The 18537-nt window shown below is 33.1% G+C and overlaps 1 protein-coding gene across 1 annotated transcript; it reads left to right on the forward strand.

Annotated features, from left to right (window-relative positions):
* Nucleotides 1-7297: 7297 nt before the first annotated feature.
* Nucleotides 7298-9347, forward strand: LOC143593295 (peptidyl-prolyl cis-trans isomerase FKBP20-2, chloroplastic-like). The gene is made up of 6 exons (XM_077072968.1): nucleotides 7298-7334; nucleotides 7412-7608; nucleotides 7685-7794; nucleotides 8597-8705; nucleotides 8997-9073; nucleotides 9227-9347. Exons 2-6 carry the CDS (start codon nucleotides 7422-7424, stop codon nucleotides 9344-9346), a joined length of 603 nt encoding a protein of 200 aa, XP_076929083.1. The 5' UTR covers nucleotides 7298-7334; nucleotides 7412-7421; the 3' UTR covers nucleotide 9347.
* The last annotated feature ends 9190 nt before the right edge of the window (nucleotides 9348-18537 follow it).

Raw genomic sequence — 18537 nt, forward strand, 5'->3', positions numbered from 1 at the left:
TATAAGAATTCCTGACGAATTCATGATGCGAAATTAGTTTTAATCATCATACTGTTTTAAAGATGTTAGTGATGACGCATGGACACGCAAACTCCACGTCAAATGATTATGATTTTCGCCTCTTGCAAACACATATTGTAGTCTTTTCTTTTGTTTTTTAACACCACCACCAGGGAAGTAGAAAAATCAAAATCATAACAATTTGTGATGATCAAGGTCTTCTAATCATGGCCTTGCTTTCTTTGATCAAGTATAGGGACTTCTAACTTTGGATACTTAACAACCGCATACAAATAGTAATCAATAACTTTCTTTTCTTTATCTTATTAATCATACAAGAATTCTCAATGAATTCATGATGCTGCATTCGTTTTTAATCATCATACTGTTTTAAAAATATTGTTAGTGATGACGTATGGACATGTAGATTCCACATCCTACATTGAATATTACGATTTCCGCATCTTACAAACACATATTTAAAGTCTTTTCTTTTCTTTTTGGCAACTTTTCTAGCCACTCAAAAAACCTTGCCAATCTTTCATGATGTCAAAGTGAAGAAAAAAATTAACATGTCAGGATTGGAAGTCACTCTCTCTTCTTTTTATCCAAAAACCCTTCTCTCTTTTTTTGTTCTAATGATGTCAAAAGCAAACGCAAAGAGACACAATGTCAAAGCACATAAGTACACTTTGTTGAGGTTCTTCTATGGTGTCTATTTGACTCTATTACCTTTAATAAACACAACTTCAAGGACCCACTTAGGCCCATATCAATGATACTATAAGGAGATATAAATTAAAAAAGGATGTAGAGTTAAATAATGTTGTTAATAATAATAATTAATAAATAATAAGCTATGATTGATTAGTCAATCTTGTCGGAGCAAATCATAGTCAAGTTAACCTAACTAGAACATCATGAAAGCCCCACATGCAAGTATGCAACATATTGTTTTCCGTAAAAAGATGTGAACTTTATTATTCTTTTAGAGTTAAGAAAGATAGTCTTAGTAAAAAAGAATATGTGAAAAGATGTGAACTTGATTAATAAGATTAACTTTACTCAACTAAGAAAGCAAATAGTAACATAATTAATAAACTAAATAGTAACACACTTTAAATTTTATCCGGACCTTAAAATATACAGACCATGGTAATATTTGACGGTCTTGCTATATCCGGGAGGTTAGTTATATCGAAGACAGCACAACTAGATATCATCGTACTTTGTATTATGACAAGGATATTTACTTTAAACTGATGTATAACAATCTTTTATTAAGATCTATCAAGCTATTTAAGTATTTATAATTGGGTTTATTATACCCGACTTTATGTTTTTGTTAAATCATGTAATGAATTATTATTTCTACATTTTGATGTCACACACTTATATTCTGTTGGGATGTGATATAATTGACCTGTTATAATTATAAAACGTTATTGCTAAACTACACACACACACACACACATATATATATAGGGGATGGTTCAGTGGAGAAATGAAATTAGAGTGAGAAGTTGGAGAAATGAATCCTGACCATTAGATATATTGATCAAAGGCCTACATTTATTGTGACAGTTTTGGTAATTAATTACGAAGGTTTAAGATTTATTTTTTAATGAAAAGGGTACAATAGTAATCTTGTGATACAATCAAAATAAGAAACTAAGCTAGTTGTTTGGAAACTTGCTTGTTATTATCAAACCCTCATTGACTTTCCATCTTCCAAATTTGCACAAGATTCGTAATATCAATTATGTTCACCCCTTTATCGCGCGATATCTTCCAAATTAAGAGATAATCTATCAAATCCACAAAAGTATTCATGTGATTCTTACAAATCGTCTCAGTTTGTGAAGAGATATCATCTGTGCGAAGGTGTGTAGGTCAGTGTAGGCTAAATTAAAAGGTCTGGTGACTTGTGTTTTCCAACCATGTATGCTACGGATGTTACCATGTGGAGGTCAATGTAGGGTAATGTATGTGGTTAGTAAGTTATTGTGTAGTGTAGTGTAGGGTTTGTATATGTAAAGTGTGTGGTATAAAAGTATAATGGCATGTTTCTCTACCAAGTATTGTATAAATATGAACTCGTGTAGGTAAGTGTAGGGGGAATATATGAAACTATTGCGACACAAAACTGCAACTGATATTCTATAAATAACCTGATCATGTCTTCGTTATGTTGTTGAATCATGGCATGTTACGCAAAGCAAAAATAGGCATAATCGACTAAGTAATCGGTCTTGATTTAAGTTTTAAAGTAACAAAAATATAGGATATAAAATAATTGTTATGATAATTTGAAAAATCAAAAACCATTAATACCTACCATATAAAAGAAATTATGAAATTTAGTAATATGCCCATGTATTTAATTAAATGAGAAAAGAAAAAAAAATCTGATTGATTTAAAGGATTTCTCCAACTTCTCACACTAATATGATTTCTTCATTGAACTCAACCCTATATATATTTATATATTATCTTGTTATAACAGGTAACATTTTCATGGTTATAACAATTCGGTTTCAGTAAGTTATAATTACTTAAAAGTTTGTTTAATCAGATGATAAAAAAATTGGACTATTGCACACATTTCTTAAAACTAAAACTAAAACGAAATAAAAGCGACTACCTATATTGATCAAGCAGGTCTATAGTTATCTCTCAAAGCCACATGACCGATAAACAAACACTTCATTAATATTGCAAGGGTAAAGTAACTCAAAACCTTTTTAGAATGATTCTTCATTGATCATATTAATTGTCCTAAAGATTCAAAACCTATCACATCTAAAGCCGCAATCAAAGCCCTGTATGTATAATTCTAACCTATCTTGGTGACCACAAAAATTTCAAACTAACCTATTACAATTAGAAAACTAAGCCAACTTGACCTACTTTCAACTTAGATCATTCCTTATTCACCAGCTTGTGAATATTGTATGAAATTACCAACACAAAGACATCCACTTAACTCAAAAGATGTATTTGTTCACTATACCTATAAATTTTCTTTCTTATAACACGGCTTTAATTATTATAAAGTTTCAATAACATCAATATAGAAACCTTTTGTTTTGAATGGCTAATTTGGCTCACTGACGAATTAATGATCCACCCACTCATCTCTATTTCCTAAGTACCGGAGACCACTCTCAGAGGAAACTCATCATAAATGAGAAAACCTCATGGTTCAACTTGAAACCCTATTTTTTTTTTTTGGTCACAAGTGGACTTAAACCCAATACCTTCCTCTTTTTATATTGATGTATTCGAGTTCCATAAGAATTTTATAGTTCATTTGTTAATTTCTATGCAACTAAATAGTACCCATCAACATAACTGACACACACAGATCATAGACATCATCATCATCATCATCATCATACTCAGTAAATCTCACAAATAGCAAAGCTATGGTAGGGGCGATCCACCCACTCATCTCTATTTCCTAAGTACCGGAGACCACTCTCAGAGGAAACTCATCATAAATGAGAAAACCTCATGGTTCAACTTGAAACCCTATTTTTTTTTTTTTGGTCACAAGTGGACTTGAACCCAATACCTTCCTCTTTTTATATTGATGTATTCGAGTTCCATAAGAATTTTATAGTTCATTTGTTAATTTCTATGCAACTAAATAGTACCCATCAACATAACTGACACACACAGATCATCATCATCATCATCATCATCATACTCAGTAAATCTCACAAATAGCAAAGCTATGGTAGGGGCTGAGGAGAGTAAGATGTAGACAGCTTTACCTCTACCCCGTAGGAATAGAGAGGCTGCTTCCGGTGAGACCCCCGGCTCGATAGTAGTTTTGCATCAAGCCTTGGGCATAAAGCACATAGCACTCAACCAGTGGGACACCGGCCGAGTGGTGCATGTACCCTTGTCTTTCGGCTATCAACGCCACCACATTATGCCTGATTAACTTTCCGCCACTTTTAACGTTATTTTCACGAGATCAGTAAAATAAAGTCAAAAGTAGTGCAATTTTATTTTTGCCCCCCGAGGGTTCACACATATATACATTATATGGGCGCACCGCAAGCAGAGCGTAGATCATAGACACTAGTATCAAATAGTTTATATCAGGCAAAAATTTCATAGCAATCACAAAATGTATGCATGGCATTGTTCCAGCATAAGGATCTTAGGTTGCACACATGTCTTGTGTACATGGACAGAAAAAAAATACACATACATTGTATAAAGACACAATTTTGCTCTATAATATAATCAATCAGAATTTACATAGTCAAATTTCCGCCGTTTATTCAATGTGGATTTCATAGCCAATCCTGTTCATATCATATTTTGTTTGTGTGCAGATTTATACTGGTAGTGGTAACTCTAGTAGATAAACTATATTGGAGTCCAAAACTATTAGGCCCTAAAGGATTTGGGTCTAAAATATGGGCTTCCAGCCCACAGATAAAATTAAAAAGTTCATTTTTGATACTATGATCTATGAACCGTGAGCAGCAAGCCAGCAATAGACAAAAACACAAGGATTTAAAGCGGCTCAATTGATATGCCCAGTTGCCCACGTTCATAATTGTTTCTTACATGACAGGAAAAATGTTTAAATACAAATAACTATTATCATAGAAAGTGTAAGATTGGATATATTGATCAACAAATCAATGTATTAGATAATCGAAGGCTAGCATGTCATCAGTATTAAACATGTAATGGTCTAGAGGGTAAAATTGGTATAACATACAATTGCTGATATTTTTATGTTCCTCCACCTTTTAAAACGTTGATTACTATTTTATACGTCATTTCTTTTAAAGAAAACATAATATTTTATTCTCTATAATCTGAGTATCCTTTTGTTATACATTTTTTAATAAAAAAATGGCATTTACACGCAAATATGTTATACGTATAACGTGCGTGATAATGTATATACATAATTATGGATATAGCTGGGTAATTATCATATAAGTTACTTAATTATGTGTGTGCCTAGTTATAAATATATATTGTGTGACCATCTATATAAGATGTGTGACTATAGAGTCCAAATTATATAATAATATATATAAACGAAAACCCAAAAATCCTATATGTCGCGATGTGGTCGCTCTCTCCTTTTATGGAAGCCACCATATTTCTTGATTTTTAAATAGAGGTCTCTCATTTATTTAACCCAAATTCATGGGTATGGTTCTTACCAAAACCAGATAGCTTTTAAACGGGTTATAACATCTCATTAAATTAAAAATTAATCTTACCAATTATTTGATATGAAAATCCTACAAAATAGGAATATACTAAAATTTAATATCCAATTTAAAAAGAAAAAAGATATTATTTATAATTAATAAACAATTTTATAGTAAAAAACATAAGCGGGTCATGGGTCACCAAATCCAGATAGCTTTTAAACGGGTTATAACATATCATTTATTTATGAAACCTTTTCATCATCAAACCCTAAGTATATTATTAACTTTCTTACAATAAAGAAAATTAAAATCCAAAAAATAAATATTAAAAAACAAAAAATATAAAACAACCATTCTCTCAAACCATCAGATAACTTTATTTGTAAATGAAGGCTTCTCACGCATTTGACCCGAATTCACGAGTAAAGGTCTCACCAAACATAGATAACTCTTAAACGGGTTATAATATCTCATTATATTAAAAAATAATCTCATCAAATATTTGATATGAAAATCCTATAAAATAGGAATATACTAAAAATTAATATCCAATTTTATTTAAAAAAAATATTATTTATAATTAAGAAACAATTTTATAATAAATAAAATAAACGGGTAATGGGTATTATAATAAAGAAAATCACCAAACCCAAATAACTTTTAAACCGGATTATAACATATCATTTATTTGTGAAACCATTTCATAATCAAATCTCAAGTATATCAATTATTATCTTTCTTACAATAAATAAAATTAAAACCCAAATATACATATATAAATATTAATAACGAATAATATAAAACAACCTCCGTAATACGGGGAGATAAAATGTAGTATATTTATATTCGTCTACTCATCCCCTTTGAAATCATTTTTTTGCGTTGTGATCTCCAATATCGGATGATAGGATAAGTCCATCCATTTCGATTGCGTCATACTGCCACACAATTCCTACAAACAATTTAACAAAACGTTTTTATTTAGTTGTCTTTTGTAAGTATTCCAAATAAAAAATCCCAATTTTCTAGTCGATCGGAAGAATATCCCAACAAATAATAAAGGATTTATCTTTTGGGGTTATAAAGTTATATCTTTGGATGTTGGCCTTCAGAAAAACATATGATCATGTAAGGTTTGTTTTATAAATAGAGATCGACTCATCGATACGCTAGTAAGAGGTTATACGGGTCGTATAACATTTTTTTACATATCATATGGGCCATATAAGGCTATACAAGTCATATGATATGTGAAAAATGTAATATATTCCCATATATAAACAAAATAAATTTTTAACTAAGCTGTTATCGTCTAAACTAGGTTTGCAAAAATCATACAAACCAATAAGGTACCGAAACCGACTGATTTGAAAGTGAAGTGAAACCGGCTGATTTAAAAGTGATGTGTTGTGTCAGGGGTTATACGACATATAAAGGTTCAAGTAAGTTAACAAGTTTGCCAATTTATGGACGCCTTATATATAACATAAAAAGATATGATTAGGAGAAAGGTAAAGTTTAGGGGTGAAATTGGTATAGTGTAAAAGGCAAAGGGCTAAATGAAGAATTTTGGCAAGTTGAAGAAGATAAGGCGAGTAAAAAAGAAAAGAGAAGCCTCTCCATAGCTACCAAGCATGATGATGCTTTCATCTCCATCTGTTCAATTCAAGCTTTCTTTTTCATCTAAATGTAAGCATTGATTTTTTTTTTCTACTTTTATTACGCTACCCCTTAAAAAACTGGTACGTACGTATGTATGTATGGCACATAATTTTGCCTCTGTTATTCTATCCAAATCCCTCTAGAACACACACGCTGATTCATCTAAGCTTAATATGATCATCAGTTGATTAGTGATGAAGCTAAATATCAAAGACTAGATCCGAATTATGTCTTCTCACAAGTTTTCCTTCAAATATTATAGATATAATTAAAAATATATATAAAGTAATTATTAAATAATAAACAAGCCGAGCCCTAGCTTGAAAAAACAACTCTCCAGCCTAGTCAAGCTCCGGCTTGGGAACTTTGATTAAGTAGTCTTTGATTGGAAGCAAATGAATGGTTGTTATATGCAGCAGATAAACCACTCTCAGTCTCAGCTAATAATAAGTATTTTCTCCAAAAAGATGAAAGGTAAAACACTTCAAATAATTATTATTTCACATCTTTCAACTCATTTAATTAGAAAAAAATGTTTGATTTATGGCTAGAGAACAGAACATGGAGAATGTGAACCGCAGACGACTCCTTGTGTTTCTGGTCTCAACAGGGTTGTTTCCATTATTACCCTCGACTGCAAAAACAAAGATTAAGAACCCGTATGATGAAAAACGGTTGCTTGAACAAAATAAACGTATACAAAGAGAAAATAACGCACCAGATGATTTCCCGAGCTTTGTTAGAGAAGGTTTGTTTTATTCATTATTTTTAATTTATTTTGGAGGGTCTTCATTGATTTGAACGAGGTTTTGAATATGATTTAGGATTTGAGGTTAAAGTGGTTGCATCGGATAACTATGTTAAACGTGACAATGGACTTATATACCGTGATTTTGAAGTTGGTACCGGTGATGTCCCCAAGTCCGGTCAGCAGGTTTTCCAGCTTCTTCTTTGCATTCTTATAACCGACTTGTAACTGAAATGACAACGTAAACTGAATAACCGAACCCAACTAAAAAATGACAGTTTGGTTTTTATGTTTTTTTTTTCAATTTAGAATTTTTTGTTAGATTTTGGTTTTGCATGCACCAAAAAACTAAAAAAAACTGAGCTGAACCGACTTTATAATCAAACAGGGCCGGAAAAACTGAAAATTCCAACTTTTGTTATTGAATTCGTGAATAATAATTTATATGTGTATTAATCAATTAATTATCAATTAACAAAAAAAAAAACACTTTAGGCCCAAAGTTTCAGAGCCAGTTTCTTTATTTGGACCATTTTTCAGCCCAAAAGTTTCAAGCCCAAATGGCAAAACCGAAAAAACTGAACGGTTTTCAAAAACCCAAAGAACTAATGTTCGGTTTTTTGTTTCGTTTGAGCCGAAAACCGACTTATGCACACTCCTACCAGTCTTACTGATCAGCAACACCTGTATGTCAATTTTTTAAAATGTTGTATGAAACTTAACAAGTTGTATATAATTTTACAAATTCTGTATTATAAAAATAATAATCTAACTTTTTGATGAATTGATTTAGGAAGTTGTATGCATTGAAAATACACTCTGGGTGGCTTTTGAATTGTTTGACCTATGTGACTCCCTTTTATCTGATCTTTTCCAATTAATACCCATTTATTTGCAAACTTATTGAAATTTTCGCCTCTAGTTAAAACACTTCCAGGGTATCTTTCCATAATGGAATATTGTGTTATTTAATGAAGTTGTTTTGCAGGTGACTTTTCACTATATTGGCTACAATGAATCCGGTCGTCGTATCGATAGCAGTTATCAACAAGGTTCTCCCGCCAAAATACGAATGGGCACAAATGCGCTGGTCCCAGGTGGGTGTATTTTCATTTAACATTTTGACCTCAAAAAAGTCAAACAATATACCTCTTAAAAGTCAAAACAACTCGTTTTTTACATAAAAGTCAAAATAGTGCTTCTGAGTTTCATTTGATACTCAAGAGTTCAGTATTGACTTTTTGACCCAAAAGTCAAATGTTGACCTTGTACTTCTCCAATTTGATGTTGCCATATGGTTCTTTGGACTCCAATTTATTTCATTTGTTGCGATTAAATCCATTCCGGTGCATGTCGATTAATTTGCGTGAATGAGATAATTGATACAGGATTTGAAGAAGGTTTAAAAGACATGAAACCTGGTGGAAAGAGGAGAATCATCATCCCACCAGAACTTGGGCCACCAGTGAGTTTTCTCATCCTCAAAAGTCAACCTTCAGTTTCAACTTACCTTGATGTTAAGATTATAGCTATCAAATTTACATAGACTATAAGTTCGTTTGACTTACAAAAGTCAACCCATTAAGCATTTAGTTTCAAAATTGTCTTGTGCTTGTAGGTTGGACCTTCTACATTTTTTAGCTCAAAACAGTTTGAAGTTTTTGATGTAGAATTGCTTGGTGTTAAGGATTGCACAAGGAGAACCATAGCGTTTTACTCTGATGTTGTATGCAATTAGGTTGCGGTTTCTTATCTTCGTTTTAGTTGAGTTGATATGATTTTGGTTCTTGTAAAATCTTTTATTAATTGTCAATCGAACATTCAATTCTAATTCAGAATAAACAAAAGTTTGTACAAAATCGACTAACAAAAAGCTATCATCGATGGAAGCATTATTATTAATTAGTAATACATAGGTAAGCCTCTCCACTGATCGATGGCAACAATCTATTGATAAGGCTCTGTCGGTGATATTAACATATGAACTGCCAATAAATTCCAATTGTGAATTTAGTCGATAAGTTTTCTACTCATGGCTCATACTCTCACCAAGAGTATATTCGTTAGTTAGTATAAGCCCTTTGTAGAATATCCTTTGTAACTAATACAATTTCCTACTTTAGAAATTTGCTATTTGCTACTTTAGGCGATTTAAAGTTATTTGTTTATAGATAAAAGATAAAATATAATAATGCTTAACGTACATCAGGTACAAAAGTACTTGTATTCATGGAATTGATCCATGAAATCACATCACAAGATCTCGAAATCGTCAATATATATCCAATTAATCATCGCTTCACCTGGAAAAAAAATAACATAATTGGATCGTTAATCGACCAATTTTTTACTTTTCTTCACGAAAACCGTTTTTAAGCGTATTATGGATTTCTTGAGCGTATTTATGAAAAACTTATATGGATTTGAGCGTATTGGATTTTAACACTGCGCGCTTTTAGTTTTTGGTTTGAGCGCTTTGTAAATTGCCTTTGAGCGTGATTCGTGTACCTATTGTACGTTAAGAAATTATTGCACGATAATTTTACTCCTTGTTTATAAACCCCCCTCTAATTTGGATTGTGTGAAAGAAATGTATTTTATCGAACGGACAAAACGATCCCATTCTAAGGAATGTTGATAGGTCATAGGTCCAAATTTGGCTCAATGGATCCTCATGGTCTTCTTTGATTTGGATAAAATACTTTTTTTTCCTATATGAAGTGAGGAAATTATAATCTATGTTATTAGTGAAATAATTTATAACAAAATCAACCAACTTATGAGTGAACTAGTGAAATTTAAAACATAAGACACTAATAAAAATATATTATAACTTCTTAGAAGGATATACCTTACAAAGGTTTTATATATGTTAAATCTGAAATTAATGTTAATCAGAATTCATTTATTTGTAACCGAAGAGTTATAAAATTCTTCAAGATAATAATAATAATAATAATAATAATAATAATAATAATAATAATAGACACATGAACAATAGATTATTGTACTAGAAGTCTAGAATTATAAGAATACAAGATGATCTTACATCTCACAAGTGCAAAGTTCTTGCTCACTATTGCTTCCTCTTAATTCTTCTATGGTATACATGGTACGTACTTATAATGCAATTGGGTGCGGAAATTTGTGGGGATCTTCCTAACGGATTGATGGTGACTTTTCCTCTTCTGTCGGTGTTGATTTTTCCACATTCTTTCTTTCTCCTTGTCATTTTATCTCTAGAAGAATTTTGATAAAATCTCCTAGGACGTGACCCATGGTAAGCTTTTATGCGTCTTCAGTAACACTGTAAGTGCTTTTATTCTATGAAACAAATTAGGGTGATCGTTTGAAAAACAAGTGCCGGTTCAGCTACATAAATGTCTTTATAAGCTTCATTGTAGACATGGACGGATCTAGAGTGGGTTCAACGGATTCACGGGAACCCACTGAGTTTCGGATTATTAGTAGAACGTCCATATAAAAAGACTGGAGTGAACCCACATATAAAATATAGAGTGAACTCTTACGCAAATTGAACAAATGTTCTAGTGGTTAAGTCTCTACTTTATAGTTGGAGATACCTGGTTTCGATTCTCTCTTGTTGCATGTTCTCTAATATTTTTTATTCAAAACATATTTAGGGTTATATACATTAACTACAAGATTCAAGCAAAGGCTAGGCCATGTACCGTCAAGTATTGTTGCACATGCCTCCATGTTAGCTTTCGTGTGCTCTGTAATTGTGCTAATGCATTGTTTTTTTAAAAATATTTAGGACTAAATTCTTGGTTTAATAATTTATTTGCCGATGCATATGCTTCATATATATATATATATCTATATGTGGCCTAATTAAACAAATAGGATTGTTCTAAGTGTAAAGGTATATGCAATTGTAGCATTTGTATTTATGTTTATGAAACTTTATTGATGAAATTTGAGCGTAGTTTTAACCTTAGGAAAAAAACGCGATCATTAGCCCACTCGTATAGTTACACCAATGACAAAGGCATGCGGATTATCCATTGTTTTTTTAATGGAGTCGTTTTTTTTATTACTGTATCGTATTTTTATTATGTGATTAACTTTACCCGACCCAAACCATTGAATTGACCCGAAAATTTTTATGCCCAATCCTATGAATTCGGAGTACCTAAAAACAGTGAACCACTGGAAAAAAATCCTGGATCCGCCACTGATTGTAGAAACGAACGTTGCCATTTGTTGTGGATGCAACGAGCAAAACCTAAGCTTTCATAAATGAGTTTTCTATATCAACCCTCAATCTAGCAACAGTAAAGATAAATCCTTTCGATATGATTTTTGTACAAGTTCATTAACTTTGATGCACATTGACTCAAAGTCACCATATTTATAAGCAATTTGGTGGTTCCCTCTAAAGTATATTCAACTTTTGAATTTTCATATCACAAGTTGTGTTAGTTTAGTTGACTGGTAATGTTGATGCTTTGGCTTCATGACTCACAGTCGCCATATTAAGCGGCACTTTGGTATATATGAAGTCGATTTCATCAACGAATGCACAGTTAACACGATGCTATCAACATATATAAACCAATGAAGTAGTTATCACACCTAGATTTTACAAATAAGGAGTAAACACTCTTACTTAAACAAATCTATTTCACAAAGAGTTAAAAGTTTTTCGTTCCACTTTCTAGGAGCTTGCTTTAACTCGTATAGTGACTTTTGACTAATTTGCAAGCTCGTGCATCATTTTATGTCAAAATATTCTTCAGGGAAAGTGATATACACATCTTCATCCAACACATATAAGAAAGCATTACTAACATCTAATTGATATATCAACTAATCATTTTAAGATGGCAAAGCTATCAAACACAAAACCGTTACCATTTTTACATCACTTAAATTTTCATCGAAGCAATACCCTCTCATTGGTTATATCTTTTAGCTATTAACCTAGCTTTATATCTCACTTTTTTAGGGAGGGCCATTAAGTGGCTGCCATGTGATAGCCGCTAAGTTTAATTTCTTTTTTAATATTTCAACATCTGTTTTGGTATTTAGTTATTTGAAACTAATAAAGTTTCGGTTTGGTGGTTTTATTGTGTATTGTATGTCTTGAGTTTGAGCCTCTTTGAGCCACCCATTTTTTTTCTTTTTCTTTTTTTTTGTTGTTGTAGTAATTGTTCATTTGTTATTACATGTTGGGTATGTCTTGAGTTCGAGCCTCTTTGAGCCCTTTTTTATTTTTATTTTATTTTTTTTAGTAATTGTTCATTTGAAAGTAAAAAAAAAAGGAATCTGCTGTGGTGGTATTGTTTTGTCGTTGCAACTTGCAAGTCCGGAGTTCGAGCCTTCTTGAAGCCATTTTTTTTTTGTTTTTTCTAATAGAAATAGAGTTTTGTATTTATAGACTTCATACAAAATCAAGCAATGAAAAGGTAAGGTGGCGTGGTGTTTCGTTTTTTTAATTTGTTTTAAATACGTTAGTTTGAGGAATTCTTTTTTTTTGGTTTAGTTTTGATACCGTATCGAATGTTGCCGATGCCAACCGAATTCGTGCCAACTTCCGAAAACGACGCTCGGGTGTAACTAACACAGAACTGGCCAGCGCACCCCGACGCAGGCAACAACCTAGTTCAATAGAAGACCAAGTCTTCAAAATTTTCAATCACTATTTTCATCACATAAGCATCACAACTTAACTTGCTATCCTTATCCCTTTTATATATCGATTAACTTATTTAGCTGCACATTGCGCGTCGAAATCGGTTAGTATATTGGTAGGTAGAATATCCGAGCATTATGACAGCGAGTCTACGCCAATTCGTTCGGTATCGGTTACGTTCGTTACGATATATACAATGTTGGTTAAACCGAGCGTTAAAACTAAAATAAATAAATTCGTCAAATTAACTTATAAAAAAATAAAAAGTTTAAAACCACGTTTATTTAGTCGATAAAACTCGTGTGTTGGCAAAACCCAAACGCTGTCATTCCTGGGCGTTGAGATGACGAGTCGAAGCGAATTTAGTCGGTTTCGGTCACGTCCATTACGGTTCCAAAACTAGAACAAATAAAAACAAAAAATATATATATATAAATTGAGGTGGACCAATAGGGTGGCCTCAATTGGTGAAACTTAGACGTTGGTAAAAACCCGAGCATTGTTGGCCCCAGGCGTCGAGGCAGTCGACTTCGGTTGGTTTTTGTTATGGAAAAACATAAAAATTGAGGTGGGCATATAGGGTGGCCTCGGTCGGGGAAACTCGGGTGTTGGTAAAACCTGGGCGCTATCAGTCTAGGGCGTCAAGGCGGTGAGTCTATGTAACTTCGGTTTTAGACGTCGAGATAGTGAGTCTATGCAACTTCGACAGGTCTCCATTACATTGGTTACGATAACAGAACTAAAGGAAAAAAAACAAATTAGTGTGACCCAATAATCGGCCCCTACTTGGCCCAATAAAAGGCTTGCAGCGCCAAATATCACATTTACTCTATATAGATAATATATTAACTATATACTCAAATACCACAAACACATAAAAAATAATTGCTTTTCTATCAAATTGTAAAATCCTTGTTCTAGTAATTGCAACTTATGGTTCCTTTTGTGAAGAGGAAGGGTCCAAAACCCTTCCGCCCAACCAAGCAAACCCTAAAGGATCTTAAGTACCATTCGTTAAACAACCCATAACACCAAAGAGTTGACCTGCAGGCTAGGATTCTACTCTTCCGTGGGTTAAAGATCATTACAGCGGATGCTCACTCATCAGTTATAGTAGACCCGTGAGCGCCCCCCCCCCCCCCCCCACCAGAAAAGACGTATCACCCACAAAGAAGATACAATGCATAAACGGCTAATACGAAAGCCAATCAAAACCCAAGATACTCTGATGACACCAATCATGATATAAGGAAGTGGGATTGCATGATGGGCCAAACATCGGTAGCCAGCATTGTACCTTCAGGAGAAAAACTTCCATATCCGCCGGCTGTCACAACCAATAGAAAACCTCGTACGTGCTCCCCCATAAGAATAGAAGGTTCTATTGATAGTGACAGCTTGGCCAATCCTTCTCTACCTCTCCGGCTATAAAGACCACACTTAGACCAACAGTTTAAGGATACTCACTCTTGAAATTATTTTCTCGATACTCATACTAATTGACACGACATAGAGTGGTTACGAGAAGACCCCCTCCCCGTCTCGTAATGAGCTCATGGTGTTCTGTTTTATAGGTTTGATCGGTATCATCTTGTGAAGATCAGATTACATTGAACCCCCGACTTAGATATTAGGTTAGCCCTCTTAGGTTTGAACTAGTGTTTCTTCAATTTGAAGGCCTAACAATCAATTTTAGTCAGCTCCAGTCAATTTCCATGATGACACATATATTAGTTTTATCATGTTATCTTCTGATGTTGTCATCTGTTGCTTAGCATGCGAATAGATTAAACATATCTTATTGACCAAAGAGATATTACTAGTACAATTTACCACTGTCACACCCCAATATAGGGCCTAGGCGTGTGACCATAAGTTGGTACATGCTTTGTAAATATATCAGAGTTTAAGGTTGCAAAGCGGAAGACTTGATTAAAATATTATTATATTTCAAAAGTCAGGATTTAAACACCCGATGGTTGGTACAAAAGAGTTTGGAATTACAAACCATAATTTACATTATTTTATTAACAAAAAATCCATCTGAGCCATCATATCATCTAATGGCTAATCATCCTCTCCAATCTCTTATTCTTGATTACTCAATTATCCACTTGAGACATTGTAGGTCTCGGGCCCACGTGGCTTAGGAAATAACCAAGTTCTGAAAGTCTAAATTACTATTATAAACTTCGGCTCAACTCGAAAGCGCTCAGCGAACACCGCAGCATTCGAGATCATAGCCACTACCTACATACACAAGATTATACCCACTCGACATCGTAGGTCCGACCCAACGTGGAGGAGGCATAATCAGACGCGGTGGGGTGTGCCCACCGTCTACTCACATATGAAAAGATCCAGACAAACGTATACGATAGCCTGAGGGCCAACGATTACCTTTGTTTATAAAGTTTTGGGGATACATATATAAACATTTAAAGACTTGATTTATAAAAGTTATAAAAGTTTGAGAGTATTCACCTTTGTTCTTGATCAGTGTGTCTCACTGATTTATAATTTCTTGTTACCTCAGACCTATAGTACGAGAATAACGTTTTATAAATACTAGATCGATGATATAGCTTCAGACCTTTAGTCTGTTTGCATAAGCTTTACCTTGATATTCTTTTCTTTATAAAACGTAAGGACCTCTAGTCCCTTCTTTGTTCGTCATTTATACACTACATTTCTTCTTTATGAAGGAACACATATATTGAGTTTCTTCTTTCTTAAGAAACATTTATAAAATCTTTATGTAAAATAAAGAATGATATTTTATCTATAACCTTGTCTTATAAAATCTATATTTCGCTTATTATGTGATCAAGGTACGGGCTATATTCTCAACTAGTGTCTAAGCCATATACAATAAGATAATCGGGCAAAATCCCTACCTTATATAACTTGCTTATAAGGAATGCCTAAGCTTGACGCGGGGCAACGCTTCTACTTATCGTCGAGTAATTGAGAGAATAAACCGACAGAGGTTCTACTTGCACGTACTTCGAGACAACGAACACTTCGGAACGTCGGGATTGTGACATGTATTTCGAGGTAAAGTGAGTGTAGGTGAATGGATGGACGAATGGGATTTCACCCCATGGCCATCTATTTATAGGCAGAAAAAGTGTTCCTTCGCGTAGCGTGAAGGACCATCATCATATTCGTTTGCGTAGCGCGTACGGCTAATAAACCGCCTCAAGTTCTTTTGTTTTTTGCGTAGCGTGAAGATTCCCTTCGCGTCGCGCGAAGTAGACTTACAGGTCTGTTGAGTTGACAACTAGGCTTGCCACGTGTCACCACATGGTGACACGTGTCCTATGACGTGTTGACACATGTCGTTCAATGACATGGTTACTTCATCTCTACTTCGCGTAGCGCGAAGTAGTTGTATCCAATTCCTTTGTTTCGCGCAAAGGAATAAAAATTTGGATTTTCATTTTTAGTCCCTGGACTTTGGTAGCTCGTCACGTCTTGATCTAATTTCCATTGTTCAAAAATACTAAGGCGGCTCTCAAGCGGTTTGCGAAGTGCAAAGTGCACCATCAAAGCACCACATTGCGTCTGAGCTCGTGCCTGAGTGCGTCGGTGCTTCACAGCCCCCCGCTAGGACTACTGAGAGTGGTTAGCCACATAAGAATATTATTATGGAAACTTTTTTTCTTATAAAGAGCTTCCACTTTCTTCCGTCTTTCCATATGGGATGAACTTTTCTTAACATTGAATGCTTTTATTTTTCTTATATCAGTTTTCGCATTAATAACTTGAGAATATTTTTGATCCTTCATCTTTAATAACTTGTCAAATTTGGACCAAAATTTTGGAGATGTTACAACCCCATAGACTAGGAGGTTACAAAAACAGCTTACTTAATATATTAGCCTTAGTTTGTATTGATGAAGATGATCATTCAATTATGATTTCTATCAAATTTGAAAACTGGTATGGAGTGAAAACATGTAAAGAACCACCAAGTTCATTTTTTACCTTTCCATTTGTGATGACATTATTAGATGAGGCTTTAAAACCACCTTGTTTCTTTTTAAAATTTCATTAAATCAAATCAAATCAAAACATTTTTCAATTGTATTGCTACTTTTATTATTAAGATAATGAATATTCACTAACACTATCAAGATAATGTTTCCAACCCCAAATAAAATAGTAACACCATGGTCGTCTCTTAAATTTTAAATGCTCAAAAGCGAGTACTAAAAAAGGCCCTTATTCCTCCTAAAATGACCCAGTTAAACATATATTAGTTTATTTACAAGTTAATCACTTCATTTGTAAGTCCAGACACGGTAACATATTATTAGTTTGTCTAATGTTTAATGAATTATTTTTTCATATTTTAAGGGCTCTTATTAGTAATGATTTTTTTTATTTGTAAGTCCAGACAAGGTAACATACTATTTTCAACCAAGTTTACTTATTAATATTAAAAAATATATTTATATGTATATATATAAATTTTCTTTTTTAAATTTCATATCCTCACCGAGACCATGGCCTAGACGCCGACCGAGCCATGTAGACGGCCCTGAATAACATTATATCAAGATAATGCTCCCCTCTTAAATCATCATCACAATGATAAACTATTTCTTAAAAAAGTCACTAGAATCTAGTGATGTCACATTAAAAAAAATACAAGAATATATGAAAGATGTTGTAGAACTTATTCTTTTTGTTACTATTTTATCATGATATCTTCTTCGATAATGATGCTAAAATTAAGAGAGAAAATTAGTTAATAAGTATGTGTATTAGTTAGAGCAAAATGGTTAAAGCTTATAAAATACATCAATTTATAGCCCAAAACACAAACACAAAGTTTGTGCATTCGGTGACCCAACGGTCGATCCCATCGACTGTGGACGATCGTGTTATATATACTTGTGTTTTGTGATTTGAAAGTTGTGAGTTGTCTTTGTCACCTTTATCCATCTTGCATGCAAATATTTTTCAAGTCTTAACATGTCACGATCCATAGGCTTTAACCTTGCAACAACTATTCAAGTATTTCACTACAATGGTTGTGTTTATTATGGTTTATTAAACTAAACCATTAATATTTTAGCTTAACCATTTTTATCAAAGTTGAGTCTTCTAGGTTAAATTAGATGGCAGAAAGTCCCTAACTAGTAATATTCTTCCAAAAGTTATTTGAATTTAAAATAATATTATATTAAATCACTTTTATTAAATGTTTTTTATAAAAATTTTTCTAGTTTATAAAATTTCTTATTTTATAGTTCTTTGTT

The sequence above is a fragment of the Bidens hawaiensis genome, unplaced genomic scaffold (genome assembly GCF_021521415.1).
Source record: "Bidens hawaiensis isolate Kalapana, Puna unplaced genomic scaffold, B.hawaiensis_p1.1 tig00041885_1, whole genome shotgun sequence".
NCBI lineage: Eukaryota > Viridiplantae > Streptophyta > Magnoliopsida > Asterales > Asteraceae > Bidens > Bidens hawaiensis.

Coding starts and splice junctions, on each gene's coding strand:
- LOC143593295 (XM_077072968.1), top strand. CDS start 7,422: ATGGAGAATGTGAACCGCAGACGACTCCTTGTGTTTCTGGTCTCAACA. Junction 7,609..7,684: donor CCCGAGCTTTGTTAGAGAAG/GTTTGTTTTATT, acceptor AATATGATTTAG/GATTTGAGGTTAAAGTGGTT. Junction 7,795..8,596: donor TCCCCAAGTCCGGTCAGCAG/GTTTTCCAGCTT, acceptor GTTGTTTTGCAG/GTGACTTTTCACTATATTGG.